Source organism: Notechis scutatus, chromosome 2 (assembly GCF_049901735.1).
Source record: "Notechis scutatus isolate UNSWTSFEM ecotype Mainland chromosome 2, rNotScu1.2, whole genome shotgun sequence".
Classification (NCBI taxonomy): Eukaryota; Metazoa; Chordata; class Lepidosauria; order Squamata; family Elapidae; genus Notechis; species Notechis scutatus.
In genome coordinates this window covers 78,571,336-78,597,391 of record NC_142010.1, presented here as the reverse complement: position 1 = coordinate 78,597,391, position 26,056 = coordinate 78,571,336, and the positions used below count along the sequence as shown (strand labels likewise).

The 26,056-nt window shown below is 37.5% G+C and overlaps 1 protein-coding gene across 2 annotated transcripts in view; it reads right to left on the bottom strand.

The window, feature by feature from the left end:
• RASGEF1C (RasGEF domain family member 1C) overlaps positions 1–26,056 on the bottom strand; it is a 91,830-nt gene that overhangs the window by 18,886 nt on the left and 46,888 nt on the right. The window contains exons 2-6 of one of the 2 annotated variants that reach the window (XM_026685395.2): positions 24,591–24,776; positions 23,408–23,530; positions 18,370–18,507; positions 5,510–5,722; positions 4,485–4,559 (exon numbers count right to left, since the gene is read on the bottom strand). In XM_026685395.2, coding sequence (XP_026541180.1) covers positions 4,485–4,559; positions 5,510–5,722; positions 18,370–18,507; positions 23,408–23,530; positions 24,591–24,770 — 729 coding nt within the window. In that variant the 5' untranslated portion in view covers positions 24,771–24,776. The remainder of the gene's footprint in view (positions 1–4,484; positions 4,560–5,509; positions 5,723–18,369; positions 18,508–23,407; positions 23,531–24,590; positions 24,777–26,056) is intronic. The other variant, XM_087955249.1, reaches the window with a different exon arrangement.

Below are 26,056 nucleotides of genomic sequence, written 5' to 3'. Positions count from 1 at the left end.
TGTAAAATGTAACTAAGTCAACTTCCTTGGAACAGCCTGTGCATGCTCTCTCTTCCTCTCTCTGTCCATACACATAAATACACGTTCTTAGGTGGCAGTTCATAACCACTTCTAAAGGATTCCAAGATACTATAAAAGTGTTGGCGAACCTTTTCAGTGCTGAAATGGGAGTGTGTGCGAGCATAGGAGAGCACCGGAAACACATGCACACGCCAGGAAGCTGAGCATTTGGTTTCCGGCACACTATCTAGTCTTCCGGTTTCTGGTGCGCATGTGCGCGCAAAGGCCAAATGGCCGGCATGCGCATGCACATCGGGGAGCTGCTCTTCTGGTTTCCGTTGCTCCTACATGTGCAAAGATCAGCTGGCTGGTGCGCATGCACACGCTGGAACCTGGAAGAGCAACAGGTGATGGCTGGTGTGCCCAGAGAGGTGGCTCTGCATGCCACTTCCGGCACGCATGCCATAGGTTTGCCATCACAGTATTAGCATGTACAGAGCAATCAACGATCTCTTAATAGGCTAATCCAGTGGTCTCAAATTGGCAATTCCATTTGAAGAAGGGTGGACTTAATTCCCAGAATTCCCCAGTCCACCCAACTTCAAGTTGCCACGGTTGGGAAACACTGGGTTAATCATAGCAGAATTAATGATCCACTCCTTGAAGTTTCTGATTTAATACTATATCAGTGCAACTTTTTTTGTCTTTTAATGACCCTGTGCATTGGGGTGGAGTCGGGGCAACTGAATGGAACTGAGTGTTTACTGGCTGGATACCTTGTTGCCAATCAGAGTTCACAGGTGATATTTACTCAATGTAATGCCCAGAGAGAAAAATATCTGCCTCTACCTAGGATCGAACTCACAGCTTCCTGATTGTGAGGCAAGAGCTCCACCTCTTGGCCACTGCACCACTCTTTATTATCAGTGCAGCTGCATATGCAAAATGTGCCTATGCCTGTGTAGCTGGACCAGTCTAGTATTCCAGCTGCATTTGGAACCTGAAGTTTTCCTGGATGATGTAGAGGCTGGCAGACTATTGTGAGAAAGGATAAAAGGAAGGAAAACCAAAAGCTAGTACAAAGAATGCCAATCATTATGATTTTCTCTGAGATTGTTCTCACAACTGAGCTATTTCAAATGGATTATTAAAGAAGACAGATTCCTAACCTGACTACAACTGATCTGCCACTGAAGCCTTTAGGCACATTGTCTTATAATGTAGTTGGTCAACCTTTTTATTTCTCATTTATTCCAGACCAGAAAAGGCTTATGATATTTGCAGGAAAGGCAAAGCCAATGCATAAAGAAGTGAGCTTGTTACCAAAACAACAGATTTTAGACCAGAAGAGGGCTTTTATGCTTCCCGACCATCTCTTTGTTTCTTCAATTCTCTTGCTGTTTTGACCTGAATAACAAGCATTCCTAAAATGATCTCCAGCTTTTTGTCTCTTGGGTTTTGATAGGGGACTAGACTGGCACAATCTGCCCTAGCTGTCATTTTTTATGGCCTCTTCAATCTGCCAAGAGCTCCTGCCTTTATCTTGTCAATGTGGCTGCTGTGAAGGAGGTGGAGGGTTCAGCTGACACACTACTTCCTCCTGGCAGTGTAACATATCTCCACTTCTCTGGCTGACTGACAGAGCGTGGCCTTTCAGAAAGTCAGGAAAAGGTGGGTGAAGAACACAGAAAGGATGCCAAGAAAAGCTGCAGTTTGTCGCATGACATTACTACATTTTATAACAGAGATGGAAAGGACCTTGGAAGTCTTCTAATCCAACTCAAGCAGGAGATCCTATACCATTTCAGACAACTGTCAAGTCTCTTCTTAAAAGCCTCCAGTGATGGAGCATCCATAATTTCTGAAGGCAAGCTGTTCAACTGGTTAATTGTTCTCACTGTTAGGAAATTTCTTCTTTAGTTTTAGGGGTTTTTAAAAAACTTTGTTGTAGTTAGAAAACATTTTAAACTTTTAAAAAACATTTTAAAAGTTTTTTAAAAGTTTTTTTTTTTTTTTTTGGTAGATCACATTTTTCTAACTGAAAATGTTTTTTTTTTTTAAAAAATGAAAATCTATGCCTTAATCAAAGAGCTGAATTTTGGGCTACAGAATTTCTAGATAATGATAAATATCAGTACTGAATCTTTATATTTGCCAAGTTAGGAGAGGAAGTGGTAAATGCAGTATTTCTCCTGTGTTGCATCCCACCAATCCTGTTTTATGTCACTGTTCCTCTCTTGTTGGCGAGAGGGCAAGTTTGCAGGCCTATGAGAAGAAGCAAGTTTACAGGACTACAGCCGGCCAATCCTAGCCATCTACAAAGACAGATCTCAAGTTTATTTGAAGCCAACAAATAAATACATAAATTTACATTGAACTATTGCATCTTCGGCTCCTGCTGTAAACTTCCATAAAAAATGGACTACAGAGACTGGAAGTCTTCTTCTCATTTTCAACCATTTCTTTATTGGCACAGTTTTATTCTTCAGAAGAAATTAAATAAGTGAAAGATTCTTTCAACAAGAAGCTGATTGTTCTTTATAATTAATTCAATTTACTAGCTGGTTCTAAATTCTAAATTGAGCTGCTCACTGGTTCATTGGCCTTTGCCATGGTTGTTGGCTCTGTTTTTGAGTTCTCTGTACGTCCCCTGGAAGCCCTTAAGGGCAGATAATCTGTCAATTAATCAAAATACAGAAGATGTAGACATCAGTGGTAAAGACTAAGAAATTGGTGAGTAGACAGGTTCCCTGGAATCTCTCAAGATAATGGAAGGAATCTTAATCACCACATATGTTTCAGATGGCCGCTTCTCAGGGGGAAACTGCAGAACAACAGTTTTCCAAAGGTTGGAGCACCGGGAGACAATGGAATCAGTCATCTTGGCTGCAACCACAGCAGAGACTTTTAAAGGACACTAAGTTCACACACTTCATTTTCTAATTACTTTTGGAAATTGCTTATTAGTTACTTCTAAGCTATTAGAGATCTTTGGAACCACAGGCTAGAAAAAAGTTCACTGGGTGAGTTTATCTTCTACTCGGAACAAAAGAAAAATTAATTACAAACTGAAGAACTTAAATAATTTGAAATAAACAGCAAAAAGCTAAACAACATTTTTATCTAAGAAGTTATAAACAAAATAAATGGTTCAAGATAAATTTTGAATGTTGACTTTTACTATAAGATTTTGTAATTAACTTTAAAAAATAAATAGCTTCTTGTGGGAAACAGAGTTATTTTGGTTATTTGGCAATTGCACATAGTAACAAAAGAGAAGGGATGATTTCAGACACTGAACACTAGATGGCGCTAAAGATTTTAAGCAGAAGAAAAAACAACAACAAAGCCGGATGTTTGCTTATACTAGGATTTAGAGATTGATACAAAACATTATGTCAGAAATATTAAAGGAGATCTTTTAAGAATGGAGTCAGAGGTTAGTAGTTGCAATATCAGTAATGATCTCTGCATCTATGATAGATTATGTCTAAAGATGTTAATGAAGGAATGACAGATATGGAACAAATTTTATCTGATAACATAGAGAAAACATAGAATATGGCACTACAAATGACAGGGCAAGAGAATGATTTGAAAAAGGATACTTTACTGGATATACAAAAGAAACTGGCTAGTTTTCAAAATTAAAAGGGAAATGTAAGTGAATGATCTGGAAAATATTTTCTTATTGAATCTACAAAAAATATTTATTAAAGGCTTGAAGAAATCTCTCTAAGGATATAAAGAAGAACTGAGGAGAAATCAAATCCTACAACAATAGCATGATTGTTAAATATAAAAGAAAGGAATAGAAGGTTGGTTTAGTTGATCAAGGTTAAAATAAGACATTTTATTGCAATATTCTGGCAACCCTTTACGGACGTTTTGCTGATAGCAGGATTGTAAAGTTGATGTTTTATGGAACTGCTTATAAGTAAGCAATGGAATATGGGATGAAGAGATACCTGTTTATCCTTACAAGGTGTTTATCCTTCATTATTGTTGTAATGAAGCTTGGTAGTTACTTCTTTATATATTTCTCTCTTTTTTTTGTTATATTCTCTTTTAGTTTTTTCTTTTCTTACTCTTTTTATTCTTTATTTCCATTCTCTCTTCTAGTTCTAAGTTTAATTTTATATTTTTTACTATTGTAATTAAAATGTATTTGATTACTAGTCATCAATAATTATTCTTGAACTTAATGAAATAGGGCCATGTATGCATTGTCAGCCTAGAAAACAATACCTTGTTTTCAGAGTTACACATGTATGAGTTTACATATGTGGGAATAGTGAAATATATTTCACTATTTCCACATATGAATAAATGAAATGAAGATTCATTCATTTTGTTTGTAGTCATGCCCTAACTTATTTGCCACCATGGAGAAATTACACATTCATGCAGTTGTAAAGACCATAAGCACTCATTTAAAAGGAGTAATATGGATTAGACAAAAAGGAAAATATGGACAGACATACCTTTGTGCTGTCCAAGGGATCTTTATGGCCAAATGCTTGAACAAATTCTTCAGGACCAATATGACTTAGTCTTTCCTTTTGCAGTAGATAAAATGAGAGAGTGAAAGAGCACCCCTGAGAATCAAGTGCATTGATTATTTACAGTCCCAAAAGTACCACCATCTAGAATTGGGAGAAGATTTTAAAAGTGATTTATCACCCTTGGCTGATCGGCCTCTTCTGGTTTAATCACTCTAAGTAATACTTATGGACAGTATTAAAGTATGAACTAATGTGTGGCAGCCCAGGTCCTCAGTCTAAGTGTCTCGGGCCCACCTGGTTGCATACCATGTTTTTCTACACCACACTTCTTTATAATACTTTCTGTATCCTTATAGAAATGTTATGTGAGTTCAGCGTAGGAATTTTTTTTTTAAAGTAAATATAAATTAAAACTGTCTCCTCACAAACTTTTCCCATTATACCCCCACCTTTCCCCATTTGGAACTTGTTACTTTTAATCAGCAACTATGGGTCGATTATGAGGACATCTTCAACAAGAACCCATCTTTATGTATTTTTTTGCAAACACTTAAAAACATAATAGATACGATTAAAAATCACCTGTGGTACATGATTTAATTTTTCATGCTCTAAACTGCATCAGTTGGTATCCCAGACTAGGTATGATTTGGTCTAAACAATCTTGACTCCTTGATTGACTCTTAAGTAAAAAGGCAGGAAGAGTAACCACAATTGTTCCTTCCTGGTTCCTGTCCTCCTAGTTTTTTGCTGATAGGATTCAGAGAATATCAGCAATACAGATAGACTTGCTCTGATATTGCAATATTTAAATTCTTATAAAAGATGTGGATCTCACTGTTAATAAATGAGCCCTCCCGGACTGCAGTCAAACATGAATGTCCATACAATTGACTCAAACATTCATACTGGATTATAAGTTTTGAAGTCTCAACAAGAATTTTTCAGAATTTTTTCTGTATAAATAACCAGGAGATGAAACCAAGTATTTATTATCCACTTACCAGTTCTACATGAGTTAGCTGTTGGGCCAAAGTATATGGATCACTGCAGACATTCAACATTTCTCTTTGGATGGAGGGAGGCTTACTTTTAAAAGCTACCACTTTATCCGAAACAGCTGCACTGATCTTGACTATTCCTTCTTGGCCATGGTTAAGACTTGCAAGCTTCTGATTCAAGGTTTGTAGAAGCTGATTCATCTTTTTCCAATATGCCTAATGTGAAGAAAAGGAGGAAAGGGACAATTACACACTTCAAGTAAAACATTTTTAAATGTTGGGGAACAAATCTTTTGAATCAATGTTTCTATTCAAGAATGGAATGATCAGACATAGATTAGAATAATTTTATTTCCAACCATCTATTCTAGAATATCCAGTCAATTTAATTATAGTTCCACCCTAAGTTCCATCCTATAGTTGTCCACCACAAGACTAGCATCTAGCCAAAACATTTGTGAGTTTGTGCTCACTGCCAATTGAGCTCACTGACCACACAAGTTAGCACAGCTTCTCCCCCATATCCTCTGTTTTACCAATCTTATGAGTCCTTCTCATTTTTAAAATCTTTGAAACATGGATTGTTGATTGTTTTGAAACACATGTAGAATATCTTATGCAAGAAATGCCAGTGAAATACTATCATTTAGATTGTCATGGTTGTCAGTTGTCAGTATTCCAATTACAAATACTTACGTCTGTAAAACATCTCATGATGTTGGCAACAGTGCCATTTTGAATCATTTTACCCTCATATACTACTTATGATGTTCATTCAATGTAGCACTGTATTGACATGACCAAAACCTCTACAACACTTCTCCTAAATTAGTTGTCCTATCACTCATGGCACCGTGGTATTGAAGCTGCTCTCAGTTATCAGGAAATTATTTTGAAAACAAAGATGAAACAGATCACAGGTGGTATAGGTTACACATTATTTAGTGAGATGTTCAAGTTAATCTAATACAGCAGTTGCTCCCAATGAAGCAAAAACAACAACAACAAAAAACCCCAAATTAATTGAGGTTAATTCTATCAGTATGGGTTCTTAAGATGTGCTGAAGATCAGAATACAAAATTGGGCAGCAATTCTGTTTTGAATAGGCTGTTGATTACAGATGTACGTATGCCTAACATTTTGAAAAGATTGAACGGGGATAATAGCTATCCAGACTAAACATATAAATGAAATATTTGTGGTTTGGAAATCCAGAGACACATTTCTTCAGTAATTTCATCATGCATCCATCTCTTTAGCGGGATGTCTTTGATCTGTCCTTTAACTGATTTTAATATATAGATCTGCATTACAAGATATCTGAGGATACATAGGGGTGTAAAAAATATGATCAGCCATTTGTTTACTTATTGAATTTTTTATTTTTTATTTTATTTTATTTGTCAATTGCTTACAAAATAATAGGTATACGTATAAACACAGTTATGAATACATGGATACGTATAAGAAAAATAAAACAAACAATAGGATAGGGACTGTAGGCACGTTGGTGCGCTTATGCACACCCCCTACAGATCTCTTAGGAAAAGGGTGAGGTCAATAGTGGACAGTCTAAGGTTAAAGTTTTTGGGGTTTGGGGAAGAAACCACAGAGTCAGGTAGAGTATTCCAGACATTGACCACTCTGTTGTTGAAGTCGTATTTCCTGCAATCAAGTTTGGTGCGGTTAACCATGAGTTTGTATCTATTGTGTGCTCTTGTATTGTTATGGTTGAAGCTGAAGTATTCATTGACAGGTAGGACATTGCAATGTATGATTTTATATACTATACTTAGATCGGACCGAAGGCGGTGTAGTTCTAGGTTTTCTAGGTCTAGAATCTAGAAGTCTCTAGATACATTATTGACTTTAGGCATAGGTTTATTATCTGTCTGTCTGCCTGTCTGCCAAAAAAGTAAATAATTGCCATCTTATAAGATATGTAAAGATTTACTGCCTCGAAGCTATTTCATTGAAATGAGGCTGATCAAAGCATTTACATTATGCTCAATGGTAAAATTTACCAAGGTGATTGAAAAATCTGAACTGCAAGGAGAGGGAATCATGTGATGCTTCTAAATGACCTATAAAGAGAAGAGTAAACAATGGTGGACTCTTAAGAGAAAACTTATTTAATACTGGCCTGTGTACATTTACAGTCTCCTGAATTGTCCATAAACTTCTGGAGGATGTTTAACAAGGTTTGAGTGTTGGAAGGGAAGACACTGATAAGAAAATTCATTTCTGAAGACAGCTCTGCTTTGAGCCTTCTTGTTAAAGTGGACATGAGCCACTGTGGAGCAATTGATATAGAAGCCATCAACCAGGTAAACGTAACTAGTGAGGCAGGTCACAGAAAGAGAAAACATCTGTGGATTATGTCATCTAGCTATATGACTAAGAGCAACACAGGAAAATATTACCACAGGCATTCTGCAGACATGAGCTGCTGATGCTCTGGATGACTGCAAATGGATAACTGTGGATGGCTCATCACAACGTCCAGAAAGAGGTAATGAGGCCAGCAGTATTGATGTTCTACTGGAAATGTGATGAAACCTCCTGGCTCCCAGAAACAGTGTTTTTACTAAAGCTCCCAGCTGGAGTGGCAACTAACATAGTTTTGAGCAACAAGGGTCAGTTCAGAAACTATTTTTATTTATTTCTTCCCCTGAGATGGCCCATGAAAAAACCCTGCCATACTTTCCCACCCAGAATTCTATAGAGCATTTTATTATTGTTGTTGTTGGTCACACTTTCAATCAAACATTTTGACTGGATTTGGCATTTTTGTCCATCTGTCAAATCCTTCCCAAAGACTTGGAATAGGCAGTTGTTGTTGCTTAATAATAAACAGATTGTTGTGGGATGTAAGCAGTTCCAAGTAAAGCTGCCTTTTGCAATTGACTGGTGATGATTTTGTCAATGCCAATGGTGTTCGAGTGATGCTTGAGATGCTTTAGAATTGCACTATTTTTATTGGTACTATCTTTGCTAATTTTTTTGCCACAGCCATTCTTCTTGCAAGTCCTTATATTTTGTGATTTTCTCAGTTCTTTCTCTTCAATTCTGTCTCCAAGGATTACAAACATCCACTTTCCAGACATTGTCATTTTCTTAACGATGGTTAAGTCTGGGGCGTTGTTTCGCAGGTACTTGTCTGTTTGAATTCTAAAGTCCCAGAGCACTTTAGCATCTTCATTTTCCTATTACTTTTTTAATTTTGTGGGCAATAGATCTTATTTGTAAGCAAGCAGTATTTCTTGCATCTATTCCAATGTTCCATTGTTGCTACTTTGTCATGTTTTTGTTTGTAGACTGTCTGTGTGATCTTCTTGCAGTAGATAACTGGATGGTGCAATTTCTTCAGCTTCTTTGCAGAGATGGCATTTGCTGCCTGTTGCCGATTTCTCTGCTCTGGTTTTATATGCATTTACTCTTAAGGCTTCATTTTTGTGGAGGCAGAAGTAGCTCTTTTGGCTCTATGTCTTTCTTACTGACACTGGTTAACTTTGGGATATTATGACTATACACCGAATTCATCCATTTGTTAAAATACTGAAGTTTGCAGATGACACAACAGTGATTGATCACAATGACGAATCTGCATACAGACAGGAGGTTATACAACTTGCCTCAGGGTGTAACCAGAACAATCTGGAACTGAACACACTCAAAACCGTAGAAATGGTGGTAGACTTTAGAAGAAACCCTCCCATACTACCACCTCTTACAGTACTAGATAACACAGTATCAACAGTAGAGACCTTCAAATTTCTAGGTTCTATTATATCACATGACCTAAAATGGACACCTAACATCAAAAACATCATCAAAAAAGCATAACAAAGAATGTTCTTTCTGTGCCAACTCAGAAAGCTCAAACTGCCCAAGGAGCTGCTGATACAGATCTACAGAGGAATTATTGAGTCTATCATCTGCACCTCTTTAACTGTCTGGTTTGGTTCTGCAACCCAACAGGACAGACACAGACTTCAGAGGATAATTAGGACTGCAGAAAAAAACAATTACTACCAACCTGCCTTCAATTGAGGACCTGTATACTGCACGAGTCAAAAAGAGGGCTGTGAAAATATTTACAGACCCCTCACATCCCGGACATAAACTGTTTCAACTCCTTCCCTCAAAACGATGCTATAGAGCGCTGCACACCAGAACAACTAGACACAAGGACAGTTTTTTCCCCAAACGCCATCACTCTGCTAAACAAATAATTCCTTCAACACTGTCCAACTATTTACAAAGTCTGCACTACTATTTTCTCATCACTCCTTATCACCCATCCCCTCCCACCTGTGACTGTGCGGCTGTAACTTTGCTGCTTGTATCCTTACAATTTATATTGACTGTTTCCTAGTATGATTTGATTGCTTATTGTACACTATGACTATTATTAAGTGTTGTACCTTATGATTCTTGACTCTTGATGAAGGTATCTTTTCTTTTATGTACACTGAGAGCATTTGCACCAAGACAAATTCCTTGTGTATCCAATCGCACTTGGCCAATAAAGAATTCTAATTCTAATCTAGGTTTCATCAGAGCTAAAACCGATGTCCACTTAAGTTTGTATTAGAGTTAACATTAAATTGACTATTATATTCAAGTTTTAATCTTCATTTCTCTCCAACAGTTTCACTGCCTTAAAGTATCCATAAAAACCAGTCATGTTAATACTTCATTGAGTGGTAAATGTTTTATGAAATGTTTAAGTTATTAGTCTGTTCTCTAATTTGATTCCTATAGCTCCAGTCTCTGTCTTGCATACTCTCTCTCATTCAAGTTTAATGCTATAAAAATACATGGGGAGTAACACACAAAAATTATATTCAAATGAATTCACAAATTATCCCAGCCCAGGGCTTCCTGAAGAAGCCAAGTTTTTAACACTTTCCTGAAAGTCAGGAGGAACGGAGCCAAATAGATTTTAGAAGGGATGGGAGCTGTGCCAGGGTCTAGTCTAGACAGTCCCCAAATCCCCACTGGATGGAAATTGCTCTGAGACCAATTTCTACAAGAAATACATAGACAGAAAAGAAGGGCCTTGTTCAGCAATAAAAACCAAAGAAATCTTGAATACTAATGTATAGGGTATGTTTTGACCTTCACCTTCAACTCTGCTGAGTGCCAAATGTTGAAGGATACATATGTTCTATTGGCACATTCTTGTACATGATCAATCTGATAAAGATCACATGTAGCACAAGGGATCAAACTTTGGATGACTGGAAGCAACTGTAATAATCACAGGGGGAACAGGACTCCTCCCCTCATTTTTTTGGATTAGAGGGTAAAGCATGCTTTTTAAAACTGTAGATGACCTGGCTGAGCCTGAGGGAGGGGGTCAGATACACCACCAATCATGAGTCCCTGCATGTGAGATCTAAGAGATCTAAGTCCAGTCCACCTTGAATGCCCTTCTCAATTCCCACTAATTTCCCTTGATCGTTAGTAGCTCAGATTCTTGTAGAGAGCTTACAATTGCAGCAAATCTTTATACTCATTTGAACTACCTGAATCTCTTGATTTCTTCAGTGCTTGACAAAAAAATGTTTTAAAAACTCTTCAGCATCTGTTTTCTTTCTCAAAATGGCAAACAAGCACACATGTCCAAAAATATACTGCAGGAGGTAGGGATATAATCTGAGGGGCAAAAAATGATCCTGAGGGGGGAACCAGGATCAATTTGGTTCTGAAACTCAGGTTGCTCAGCCCTGAGAGAGAAAGCTCATGGAAGGGAATAGAGAAGGCATATATAGAACATGCTTGGGATAGGGATGGCATACGCACAGCCTGTTGTTTACATGCCTATTCATACCCAATTGCAGGGCTTCTCAAACAGGCAAAAGCAGAGCATGGCCTTGAATGAGGCACACATGTGTTTTTATATAAACAAATCTATTGGTCAGAGTTGAATCAGCAATATTCTACAAGAGTTAAACAGGGGTTGGTTTCCTGTTCAACCGATTGCAGGGTGAGCTTTATTTTTTATTCTACGAAGAAAGTCCTTTTTCTTGAAAGGCCAAAACAAATTTAACTCGCAGTATTTTCTTTTTTTAAAAATAGTTCATGTTAGGTATTACTGTAAAAGTATCATATTAAATCCAATTTCATTTTAATAATTTTGAATATCCAGATCAGAAATGCTAAAAACACTAGATGTAGAATAATCTAATTAATTTAATGTTATTAAACCAAAAAAGAGAACTTTCATGCTGTTTGGGGAAGAAAGTGACAGGGTGGGCAGAATAAGATGAAAGTATTCATCACAGCAGAAAAAAAAACATGGATGCTGTTTTTCTTTTCTGTACTTTAAGCCAAAGCACATCATTCTTAAGTAACAATGCATTTAAAGATGATGGCAAGCCCCAGCAGGTGGCTTAGGAATTCACATTTTAATTAAGTCTTTTCTTTCCAAATGCAAAGCACAACTCTTGGCAAAAAAAAAAGGAGAACCTTTTTAGTATGCTACATACCTTTCTAAGCACTGCAAGGAGCCTCAAGAAATGGAAAGGACCACAAGCAGGAAAAATATTGCTGTGAGGTATTATTATAAAATAGTATCAGCAAGAGAGATAATGAATTCAATGACCCTAGGATTTTTCTGCACATCTGATTCTGGACTGCACTTTTTTGTTCAAATAAGTATAGGCCTGCCAAAGCCAATTAACTACTGATTCTGATCAAGGAAAGTGACACATTCATAACCCACAAATATATCTGCTATTCCAAATGAAAGAAGGGAAGGCGGGAGAGGCTGGTTGGCTTCTGTTTGATATTCTTTGGCTTTCTCAATGATCCAAGCATGTATCAAAATTATGTCTCATCTTATTTAGCCTTTTATAAAGTCAGCCAGAACATCTGGCTCAAACCTGCATCAGATGATGTGTAAAAATTACTTTGCTAACATATGAAATTTTATTTTTTTATATTTTTTTTATTCATTTATTTATTTATTGGCTGCCCATGTTACCATAGGATAACTCTGGGTGGCTTAGAGTTACATAAAAGCTAAAACATAAAATGTTAAAAACAAACAATAAAAGTGGGGGGGGGGGGTTGAGTGGGAGAGATGGGATCTGTTATTACTCAATCAACCACCTCCATTGTGCTGATTCCCTACTGGTGTCCCAAGCTGATTGGCAAAGCCTCATCCTTATGAAAAGATAGGACTGTTGGGGCTTCCCAATTAAGGGTACTGTACTTGCAACCTCCATTAAGTCTTCTTTTTTGGTACTTATAAGTAGTCTAGCTCTTCCCATTTGTTGGCTGATGTATTGTTCTTTGGATTTGCTAGCATGGATTGCTAGAACCTTGACAGATTTTTCTGCTCTGGGGGCTATTTTTGTGTATATATTTTATGGATCCTTTCAACATGGTAATTGACCAGAGTGCTGATATAACGTCATTTAGTAGCAAGGATTTTTGGAAATAGGAAACACTAAGATATGTAGAATATTGATATATTTACTGTACAGTATTTCAGTAATCCATTTCCATGTTTTGATCTTCTTTGAATCAGTTACTATCTGTCTGTTGGTATCCTCAAATTCCAGTTGGAGACTGGAATGTCCTTCTGAATCGAAAGATTTTTTGGGAGATGTTCCTTGTTTTCCATGATTGTTTCCCTATCTCTACATATATTGTATTATTGATTTTATCTCTTCTGCCAGCTCTCTGAAATTCTTTATTAAATTCTTTCCTAAGAACTTATTCTTGGTTTTAATTTCTCTTCTCTTTCTGGCATTTCCTAGTATGTACTGACATCATTTTGCTTTCTTCTGATTTTTAGCCTTTGACAGTCTTTCTTTCATGACTTCGATTCATCCCACAGCTCCTTAGTTGCCTCCCATAAGGTTCAAGACTTCAAAGTTAATATTCTCCTTGAAAATGGTAAGGAGATGCCCAACATTCAAGTGTGAAACCAGTTGGTTTACTTTTCCAGCTTTAGCTTGGTTTGGAAATTGAATCTGAGTGGTTTGTAACCTTGGCCGTGTCTTTGTTATTAGAACTGAGTTCTTCCATCCCCTGGTATCAGTATAGTTAATTCATTTTTTGTCTTCTCTGCCTGGAGATGGCCACATATATAGGTGTTGTTTTGGTTTTGCTAGATGCCATAAAGAAATCATTGGAATAAGTGTTCTTGTTTTATCTGGGTTTCTTTCTGCCCAAATAGCTCCCAGCAAATAAATCTTTGGAAGCATGTGTATTTTGCTTCCTTTGAACTCTCATAATTATGCTTGCATCCTTTCTTTGTTCAGATTGACAGATCCTGTTTAATGGCTGGCCTCTATATCTGGCCCAATTCCTAAAAAATCCACAGGGTAAATAGTTTTCCAATGAACTCAACTTTAGGAATATGTGTATTCATGTGCATATATGAATATGTGTGCATATGTGCCATAAAAGACTTGTGTGCTAACCTAATTTACATTTTAAAAATGTACCCACTTATTGTTGCTGCTACTGGTTGTTAAAATTTTATTTCCTATTCTTTCTCTCACATGTAGGGATCACCTCCCATAGCTTCTACTTCGATGTAAATCAAAGGCTGTCATTTTACCCAAAGCAGAAAACTAACATGTTTTTATTTTACTCAGCAAGACTGGAAATCAGAATTTAATAAACCTGAAGGCCAACACCTCTATTGGTGGCAGAGTAAACAATAATTAAATAAACAAAAATATATGTCAGTATTTCATGATCTTTCTAAAATGTCATTGGATAATGGAGAGCGGTAGAAAGAGGTAAAATCTTGAAAAGCGGATAATTATATAGATTGGGACAAGAAACTGCATATATTGAGTATATAATAACAGCAAAAAGGATCCAAAATGAAAGCATTAAAGAATGTCCTCCATGCCATAAGACTGGCAAAGTAAGAAGAAAAACAGAGTTAAATGTACTTAGGAAGGAAGCCCTGTCTGTCTTTTGTCTGAAAAACAGCAGGAACAGAAAGTGTAGTCAGTGAAAGCCAATGTAGAAAAGGGCATCAGATAAATTTGATATGTTTCATTCTAGTCACTCTCTTTCTGCTTTCATTCACCCAATGAGTGAAGTATAAATTGCTCAATTTCCAGGGTTTTAATACAAAAAATGCTAAAACACAGAGATGTATATTCTGTTTTTTTTTAAAAAAAATGGTCCTATGAAGGATTCAGAGGAGCCCATCTCATTTAGTTCTCAATAATCAAAGTCTCAGTATCCTTCTTTCTCTCTCCCCCCAGTGTTGGCTTCACTAATGCCAGCTAAATCTTTTTAGCAATGCCAATCATCCTAGACCCATATCTGCAGCCCCAAAATTGCAGACAATCATGCTCGCAGCCAATGAAAATGCACTTCTTTATGCATGTTCCTATGGTTACACTGAAAAGATTGAGGAGTTCCAATACAAAGCTGGGCCTTTTCATCACTGTTTTCTTTTGTTCTTTCTTTCCTATCTGTTCTTTCTGAATCAACATGTGTCAAACATAAAAGAATGTCAAACCTCAAAAGCAGTAACAATCTATATCTCTTCTTCATTTCATTCCTGCTGTCAGAAAATCACTAGGTAAGTGGGCCAGATGGATGAGATGAAAGCAACCAGCTATGAAAATAACCGTGATAGAAATAGGTAAGGACACACATTGCATTGCATCCTAATGGTATTGTTAGTAAACAAAAGATGGTTCAATTGGGGATCAATTCTAACATTGATTAGGGCAGTTCACCCCAGTATTTAGATTTTTATTTATATATTGGTCATTTGGTAATTGATATTATGTATTTATGTTGTACAACACCCATACTCGCACTGTCTGAGTTGAACAAGCCTTATACAAAAATACAAAATACTTGAAATACAAAAATAAAAAATAGAAAACATTGCTATTACACAGCTGGGCCAAAAAAAAAGATACTAGTTGAATATGATTCAGGCTGCTAGCCATAAGGATGGAGAAAAGCATTTAATTAAGTAATATTCCCAGTTTCTTACTGATGCAAATCTGTGATGGAATGTAGTCTGGATTCCCAGGCGGAAGGGGGTGCATTCTAGAGGAGCAAGAGACAATTCAGAACAGATAGTATGTGTGAGAGAAAGAGGGTAATGACAGCTCCTCTCTAATAGTTCTCAGAGTATATGTTTTATGGAGGGGGTAGTTTGCTTTAGTTTGGCATGATACTGTCTATAGGTGAGGAATAATAAAGATATCTGCTTGGAAGAATCACAGTCTGCTTATTTTTTGGAACACAACATAAAATAAGCTTATATACTGCTATAGAGAATCATGTAGTATAATGGTCAAGGTATTGTACAAAACGCAGAGTGATCCAAGCCCTAGTGTTTCAACTTGGCCAGTCACTGTCTTTCAGCTCTAGACAGCTCTTAGCTGTCTTTTCTCAAGGCTAATCATGTCCAATTTCTTCTATCTATCTTGGTAAGATATGACTTCCAGTCTTTTGATCATCCTTATTACTCTTCTCTACCTCAAACTGGATAAGGTAGGTCTGACTTATGCAGTAAAACTATTAATTTGTGTGAGGTGGAAACTACTTACATTCACAAATGAAGGAAAATATACGTGTCCGGGGGTAATACTATAGGATCCAATCTGAGTCAGTCACTGGATCAAAGTTTATTCTTCCAAGTTTTCAGGTTCGTTGCTGGAGCTCATCATCAGGAAATCTCTCTCTCATATTTTGGAGAAAGAAACGTTTCCTGGTGATGGGCTTCAGCAAAAGCCCGAAAACTTGGAACAATAAACCTTTGGTTCTGGTAACTGATTCAGATTGGATCATACTATTTTATTATTATAAGGGATACAATTAGTTTTAGTGTATCCCAAATCAACACCCACGTTTCCAAGTCACCATCCTTGATATATCATAATGGACTAGATTTTTCCTGATTAAGCCACTTCATCTTCTACTGAGAGCTTGATGGTTACTGTAGCTGTTCCTAGTTTAAACTGGTAATTGACTACATGATAAGGTTCTGACAATTGGCTTTGCATTGTTTGCAATTGTAATGGTCAGCCTATCAGTCCATCCATCATAGACATGATCTATGTACCTATGCAGCTAGGTCTGTTTCCACTTTTCCATATTCAAGTTCCACAATCAGGTTTTGTTATGGAACATTACAATTAAAAATGAAGGCTATGGCCTGGTAGTAGAATTAAACATGAATGATCTGACAAAAAAGAAGAAAACTCCTGCAGACTGAAAGGATGAAATTACTGGAGGGGAAAGAAATTTGAAACTAATTTATCTAAGGAGGAAATAGCCCTAAAGCAACATGTAACCCATCTATCTCTTTTGTTGTGCCCTATAGATCCCAGTAATTAACTGCTTGTTTTGGCAATAAATACTGAGAAGTGATGGAATGATTTCATATTCCTGGCAAAAAAAAAAGAGTTCTAAGTTCAGCACACCAAAACCTAAAAAGAGCCTACATGCTACATCCCTAAAATGACAACCCCGAAATCTCAACCCTTCCCATGAGATGTTTGTCCAATAGGTCCCTCCCACTTTTCTTTTTCATTGCACAGTATGGAAGTTTTCTTTCATTGGTTCTGTTACTTTGTGATACAAACAAGTTTACACCATCCAAACTGTAGTCAACGTACAGCTTTTTCAAGCTGGAAATCATGTCTTTCCTGAAGGAGTTCTTTTTCATTCTGAGTATAACTAAAGTAAAATTCATTGTCTAGACCAGTGATGGCTAACCTTTTCGATGTCGCCTGCCAAAAGTGCACGTGCGCACATGCTTGCATGCCTGCACCCAAGATGCAATGTGTGCGTGACACCCCTGCCCCACTGCGCATGCGACCTCCTGCACCACAAGCCTCTGTGCATGCGTAACCTCCCCAAAAGCCACATGCCTCTGTGCATGTGTGCGTGTCTCTCCCCACACATGCACAGCAGATACCCGACAATCAGCTGGCTGGCAGGGGGCATGCATGCAGGCACAGTGGGGCTCTTCTGGGCGACGTCTTGCGTGCCGGCAGAAATGGTTCTGCGTGCCACTTCTGGCACACCTGCCATAGGTTCGCCATCACGGGTCTAGACTGTATTCTGATTCATCTCCCCTGCATATGTTCGAAATGCCTCTTTTTATAAAATGGTAGTATCAATTGTCCATGACTTATTATTTTATTTTATTGGTTTATTTTCTTCTGAATGTGATTATTTTACTGGAAAACAGCAAATACCTTATTTCTGTCTTATTTTCCCCAAACAGCAAAATTAGATGAGGAATGTTTAAAATCAAAGGTCAAAGAATAAGTTCCCTAAGATCCAAAATCACTCGACTTAGAAACTTGCTTTTACGACAGATTCATTTCACCATTTTTGGAAATTCTCCAGCCTGTGCAAACCTTTCAGTGGTCAGCAAGCATAGGCCAGTTTCCTTTTTTTCTGTCATAAAATACTTTTGGAAATAACATGAAAACATCTGACCATCCCTATATAAATCTCTGTTCAGAATAATTTTATTAAACTTTGCGGTAGCATACAGGTAATAGTTAATAGAGTGGTGCAGTGGCCTAGAGGGAGCTCTTGCCTCACAGTCAGGATCCTAGGTAGAGGCAAATATTTCTCTTTGGGAACACTGAGAATATATCTGCTGAAAAAAAACTGCATTGGCAACAGGAAAGGCATCCAGCCAGTAAACACTCAGGTCCATTCAGCTGTCCAGAGTCCAACCCACAAGGAATTATGTGGTCATTAAAAGAAGATGATGATGATACAGGTAATAGTTAATAACACCCCATCATTGCCACCCATCACATCATCCATCCATCCATCATATCTTGGTTATATAAATTCCCAGCATATCCCTACCTGTGATCATCCTCACCTCATCACATGGAGCTATCCGGTCGATGATGTCTTTCAAACATCCAATCATCTTTTCTTCCTGAAAATCATAAGGAAAGGTTTCCGTCCATTCTGTTAATAACTGTAAAATCTTGGGCCCAAATTTTCTGATCCGTGCCTAAAATAGAGGTTAAGGAATGAAAGATCAAAAATAAAGGGATGTATATCAGCAGATAAAGAAGAGGACCTGAATTTAAAATTAAAGCATTTGCAGGATACTTGGAAAGCTTACATACTGTGTGCAATAATCCTAACATGGATGATAAATTTCCTGAAGTTAGGTAGGGATGAGTGAATCATTCAATTTTTCTCTGGGGTTAATTTTTTAGTAATTTATAATCACATCTCAATTCATTTTTCCATTAAACCATTGGTTTTTTTAAAAAAATAAATCTGCCTTTTTCATTTAAATCAGCATTTTGGGGGGTATTGGATTTAGCAAAAATGAAATTTCTCTATCATTGCTTCTTTGGTTATACCTAATATTTGACCGTTCACATTTCACAGCTACAAGTTTGCCTGAAAAGATTTAGTTTGAATCCAACAAGCCATTGCTGATATAAATCAATTTAGTATTTTTCCTAAGTCTCTATTTTTAATACATTTGTGTGTGATTATGCATGATGCATTGTCACTTCCAAAGTATTTTTAGAAGTCATTTCAGCAAGTTCTTTTGAAACAGCACACATACCCATTATAGTAATAGAAACTCTAGATGAGAACAGAAATTTTCCTTGCATTGGCCTCCAAATGAAAGGTACCCTTTAATCAAACAAAATTATATTGTGTGTATTGAAGCTTCCTCCCTTTTCCACAAAACTGGTCAGTAGGGCTATTTTAGTATTTGGCCAAAATAGGTTTCAAGAGAACTATCACTGGACGTAATATAGCAGTTAAAGACTTTTGAAAATGTCTAGAAATTTTTTTCAAGTTGTCTATGAAATACAGGCAGTCTTCAACTTACAACCACATTTGAGCCCAAAATTTATATTGCTAACCAATATCATTGTTAAGTGAGTTTTGCCCCATTTTACGACTTATCTTGGCACATTTGTTAAGTGAATCACTGCAGTTGTTAAATTAGTAACAGGGTTGTTAAAATGAATCTGGTTTCCCCATTGACTTTGCTTGTCAGAAGGTTGCAAAAGGTTGTTTATGTGACGCTGGGACACTGCAACTGTCCTAAACGTGAGTCACTTGTCAAGCATCTGAATGTAAATCACATGACCGTGGGGATGCTGCAAAGGTCATAAGTGTGAAAAATGGTCATGTCACTTTTTTCAGTGATGTTGTAACTTTGAATGGTCACTAAATGAACTGTTGTAAGTCAAAGACTACCTGTATATAAATCCCTGCTGATTCAAATGAAGCTAAGAAGGAAACATAAATACCAGAACACATCCTCTCCAGCAGACAACACCCAGATAAGTGTTGTTGCAACTTAAGCAAACTGGACTACCTGTATTGCTAATACAGGGCATATTAGTATGCAGAGAATAAGCACTGAAATCTCCTATCCCAGGGAAACACTTGTTTCTTATCATACTGTGAACAGGGTAACCCAGCACATGCCCCAAAGTTACAATATTAATGAGTATGTACACCTTCCTGTCACGCTCTTGGTGGAGACTGACTCTGAGGGAGAGGAGGAACAGCTGACAGGGAATGGAAGTGTGGCTCCGGAGGTTGTGGAGGAGGCTGGGTAAGGGCAGAGGCCGGCTGTGCAGTCAGAGGAGGGCCCAGGCCCATCCCCTATCCATCCTAGGGCATGCGTGGAGGAGAGGATAAGGGAGAGACGTAGTCTACTTGAGAGGAGAGGGCTTTGATCTTCTTCATGGGCTGCAGGTGTGACAACTGCATAAGAGTTTGGACCTGCATACTGGCAAATGCTGGAAACAAAGCATGTTTTATTTTGGTCTGAAGTTATCTTGGTTGGCATCCTTCCAACAGACTGTGCCTTGTTATCTCCTTGAATTTGGTAAATACTTTTCCTCTTCCGTTGTGGAAATTTCATCATTGTAGTTTGTTTGGGTTTTTTTATTTCACCTCTAGCTGCTCATTAAGTTTGGACTGTTTTGCTTTCTTTTGAAGACTGTTTTATCTCCAACTGAGTATTATTGAACAGTGGGGCCAAGTTGGCAGCATTAAAGGACATTTATTTACGTTTTGGATTTTGTTACGTTTGTGTTACACTCTGAGTCATCACACTTCCTTTGGAAAGCATCTCTTGCCAGATCCTTTGCCAGATCTCTTCCTTTGGAAAGATCTCTTGCTGGATCGTATAACATGTTTCTGGGTGCCTTACCATTTGTTGCTTCTTGAGAGCAAAGTAAAGAGCCAGGAGTGTTGGAACAAGGGGAAGGTGGAAACCTCACTGCAAATCACGTACCCATGCATTACACATTTACGTATTTTGCCACTGACTTTTAACAGAAAGACAATTTAGCAATTTAGTCTATTTTTGCATTTGTTATTATCCTCCTGCATCTTGCTCAGAAGGGGGCTGACTCTTCTCCCTCTCTTGGGGATCTCAGTTGCTGAAAATAAAAATTTCTTCTATCTGAGTACAGCTGCTTGGTCTATGTTGCAAGATTTAGAGATTTAGTATCTTTGTGAGTGTTCAGTCATTTTAGCTATTTTTATATTTCATTTCTTCTGTTCAAAGATTATATGTAGAGGTTTGTATGTCTGCATAAGCTGGAGGAGGGAATAAACAGAATGATCAAGATAGAAGAAGTGGAGACTGTTAATAAATTAATAATAAAGATGAATAAAATGTTAACAATAAGTGATTCTTGAAGATCTGCTGTTAACATTTCCTGAGGAATTTACCCTGTTTAAATATGAACAATGATTATAAGATTTGTAGGTAGTGTGTACAACATTTATTATCACTCTTTATCTCAATCCTTATTTTCAGGGGCAGAATTGCCAAATGGGAATGCACAGTCTGCCAGCCATTGCATGCAGCTTTACAGAAGGAATGTTTCTGTGAGAAGAAGGCGGAGCCTCCTCGCTGACAGACCGTAGATCGCGACTCTCTGTGGCTATGGTCCGTGCTCTTTCATTGGAGAGCCCCGATCATTAAGATTAGGGGCTGAAGCTGCCTTGGAGGGGCAGCAGAGTAAGGGGAAGCTACAAGCCAGGTTGAGGGGAGCCGCATCTCCCCCCCGGGCTTGGTCTTTTCCCCCCCGAAGACGACTGCAGCAGTGGTTTAAAATGGCCACCCCAAAGAGGAGGACTCAGCTGGATTAAGATTTGTGCAGGAGGGAAGAAAGAGGTGGATAACATCTGAACCGGAACAACTGGGCAATACAACTAAACAAGAAATGTTTCTGTTAGCAAAGTACCGCTGACCCTTAAATAGAGTGGCAGGAGGAGAAATGTCTGTAACTATAATTTCAAAGGGCAGTTAAGTCTCCTGTTATTTCAAATACTGCTACAAGGACTCTAGCCCACTTCTTTAGCTACATAAACTAAAGATAGTCCATGGTGCTCTTTGTCATAAGGCATGCATTTTTCTTTAAAGTTCTGCAAGAATGCTTGTTATTTTTGCAGCAGGAGGTAACATAACAATTCCTCCCAATGTTTGACAAGCACCCCATTAGCTCTTATAGAAGTTAGCATGTGCATAAAAATAATTTGGGATCATTGCATTGTGTTTTTCAGAATGCAACAAGAGGCAAGTTCAGGTAGACCCTCAACTTACAACCGCAATTAAGCCCAACATTTTCACTGCTAAGCATGGCAGTTGTTTAAGAGGGTTTTGCTCTGTTTTATGAACTTTCTTGCCGCAGATGTTAAGTGAATCACTGCAGGTGTTAAATTAATAACATGGTTATTATGTGAATCTGGTTTCCCCATTGACTTTGCTTGTCAAAAACTCAGAAAATGTGATTATATCATCCTGGAATGCTACAACCGTTATAAATACATGCCAGTTGCCGAGTGTCCATATCTTGATTATGTGGCCATGAGGATGCTGCAACAGTCATAAGTGTAAAAACAGTCATAAGTCACTTTTTACAATGTCATCGTAACTTTGAACAGTCAACTCAATGAATGGTTGTAAGTTGCGGACTAACCGTACCGTATTGCTGAAAATGCTACAAGGATAGTATAGTCAGAGAGATGGAGCAAATGGGACAATTTCAACATAGGGCTTCTGCATGCTATTAGAACAAGGCTGTACTTTTGGGGAGCACCAGGGCCGTACAGAACAGGACAGGAATTTTTTGCTTGTTTTCCCTGAGATTTGAGGAGCGGAATTTTGGGTTGAATTTGTTTTAAGCATATTTAGCCTACTTGAGGGCTTACCTTATTATACTGCTTGTATTTTCATTATTAAAATGGCAAGAAACAGTGCAGTAATTTTCAGCAATTACAGTCAGGAGGGACTCCAACAACTACAGAAAAAACAGCTGCCTGTGGCTCTGGTTCTCCACGTCTGACAATTACAGCCAAACCATTTCCAAATGCATTTATTTAGGTAGGCACCAGACAGAGAGTAGTACTTCCAAATACAGATGTATTAGCATCATGGGCACTTTTTGTGAGCAACTGTATCCTGCTCTGGGGAGCTGAGAGTGATGGGTTGCCTAAAAAAAGCCATCTTGTAATCAAAACCTAAGGCAAAGGAGATAAGAGTGGCACAGTAACACCAACTAATGAAAGAGTATAATTGACTCTTATTCCCTGGCATCCTAAAGGCTCCAGGAAATGAAAGGATCACCACCTGGGAAGACTGAAGATTAGAAAAGGCAGAAAGAAGGATACATGAATTACAGCTACTCTTACTACGTGGAGTTTTGCTGTCAGGCATGGAAGTCCTATCTGAACATGCCAAACCCTGAGGATTACAAAACTCTCCATGGGGACAGAGGGACATATGAAGCAAGGGAGATAAAGAGAGAGCAGGTACTATAGGAAGCTTTCTTCAAATGCACCATAATCCTGTTGTCACACTCTGAATGCTACCCTTACTCATCCTTGCACCTGCAATTATCAAATGTACCAACCTTATCCAGCACTGGGTCATCCAGATGCTGCTGCTCGATGCACTTGTGACAGACACGGGACAGAAGTTCATGTGGTTCAATGAACAGTCTTGAGCTCAGCAGGAATGTGAAGATATAGGCCTTCTGAGGAAAGGGAAACAGGAACATTCTTCTAACAACAACTGGCTAGAGAACTAAATATGCCAAATTCATTCTCAAAGACAGAAGGTAGTTCATTTATTGATTTTGAAACAGAATACAGTGGTTGCAATCTCAATCCATCTTGATGGTATATAAACAGGGGACACTATACTGATGTATTTGGTGCAGTTTTTTTTAAAGCAACTTTAGATTTTAAAATAAAGAAATAAAAACAAGGATTAACAATTAGGCATAATTCTTGTTATAATTTTTGTTTTCTTTTTGTTGGCATTTTCTATAACCTAGACTCTTTTCAGATAGGAGCAGGTTATAAGCACTATAAAATAAATATACAAATAAACAAGCAAACCAACGGGCAACAGATTTCAATATTTAACATTTATTTATTTTATTTATTTATTTGATTTGTCAATTGCTTACAAGATAATAGGTATAAGTATATACATAGTTATGAATACATGAAATGGGTACATATAAGAAAAATAAAAGAAACAATAGGACAGGGACGGTAGGCACGTTGGTGCGCTTATGCACGCCCCCTACAGACCTCTTAGGAAAGGGGTGAGGTCAATAGTAGGCAGTCTAAGGTTAAAGTTTATGGAGGGGCAAGATATCTACTTCTCAATACAGAAGTCTTTTAAGAGTAATAAATCATGCTATGTTCTGTATATATCTATTCAGAAATAGGGATTGTGTTTTGGCTAATACAGAAGAATAACATCAACTGTTGAACTATGGAAGTTCAGCTACTTTAAAACTTATTTGTTCTTGGCAATGTTCCCACTGACATTAGGGACAATAACTATTTAAGGTGTTCTCTAGTTAGAGATAATTTATTAATTTATCATCGTGAATTTATCATTGTGAACTTTGAGTTGTCATTAAATGAGTGCTTGTAAGTCAAGGACTACATATAGTATATTGTTTATTTGTAACCTGCATCAAAAGAAGCTTTCCTAATTCAAAAATTGTTGAAAGCTTGCAAAAAGTGATGGTCCAGTTCATCAGAACAAATGGCAATTTACAGTAACCAAACATTTACCTCAGGGTAGTAGTCAGCTGTAGGTATAAGGTGTTGAATTAAAGCATCAAGAGATGCTGAGGTAAGGTTTCCATCTTGAAAGATCAGTCCTCCTTCATCATCTTCTTTGGAGGGATGGAGGTGATGAGGGCTGAAGCCACAGGAAGTAAACATGCTGGCAGAGCTCAGCATTTGGGGCATGCCTTTCTGAAACAAAGGAAGCACAGATAACATCAAAGGCACACCCAAAAATTACAACAGAGCCTGGGAAGGAAGGAAAGAATGTAAGGAAACACTTGCATTTGAAAAACTTCCCACCATTGATTGCACTGAAGAACTCTAACCAGTGGAATATAACATACGAAATAATCATACAAGTAAAATGCCATCATCATCATTAATAAAGAACATCAGCAAACTATTCAAAGAAAAAAGTCAATCTGAATAAAAATATCTTCTGCAGCCAACAGAAAAATAGCCCTAGATCAGGAAAAGATAGATAAATTTATTTTTTATAATGATACAGTTATGAATTTGGTAAAAAATAATAATGTGAATACCTGTATATTCAGTTTTATTTAATATATCATAATATATTCTGTATAAAACCTCTATTTTTAAAAACAAATACACACATATCTTTGTATTAATGCAAATATTGAAGTTAATTACACTCTTGGAAAGTTTCATATTGGGTTTGTGGTCTTTCAAATCCACTGGTTTTGCTAAATGAATAGAATTTCATTATCTTTGCTTGCAGGATATATAGTGAATTAAATAGTTTCCTAGACCTTCCTTTTCTCCCTTTCTATATAGATAGGGACATTTGTGCTCTTCCTGACATCTGGCACTTTACCAGTTCGCCAAGATTCTTGAAGATAATACATTGGGGGTTGGTCAAAATCTAGCCAGCTCCCTCAGTTTCCAAAGAGTGCAAATAATATAGTCCTGGAGATTTAAGCTTATTCAAAGTGAAGAAATAGTTTCTTTCAATCTCAAGCTTCAATGCTGTGCTTTCATCCTGCCCTTCACATTTTATTGGAAAAGATTCAACCATATTTAGGAGTTAAGAAGTGCTGTCTTTTAATAACAGAATATTGTTATTCTTTACAATAACCTTTGTAATAAATTACAAGGAAAATACCTTTTACCCTCCTGGTGATACAAAAGCTCGAACATTTTGGGACACACCAATCTGCTCTCTCTCACACACGCACACTGCCCTCAGCACAATTGGTTATCTTGTAAAGTTGGCATAATGCAGAGCCTCTCAACTACCATCCTACTGTTTGTCAAGGATATAATGAGGACCTGTACCAACATGCATTGCTGTTACTTTTTAAAACAGCATAGGTAGTTCTTGCTTAATGATTGGTCACTTAACAACAGTGATAACAGACACCCCCCTCCAAGTTACTTATGACCCATCTTCAAAGTTACACCTATCACATCATCTCATTTTGGGCATTTGGCAACCAGTTTGCATT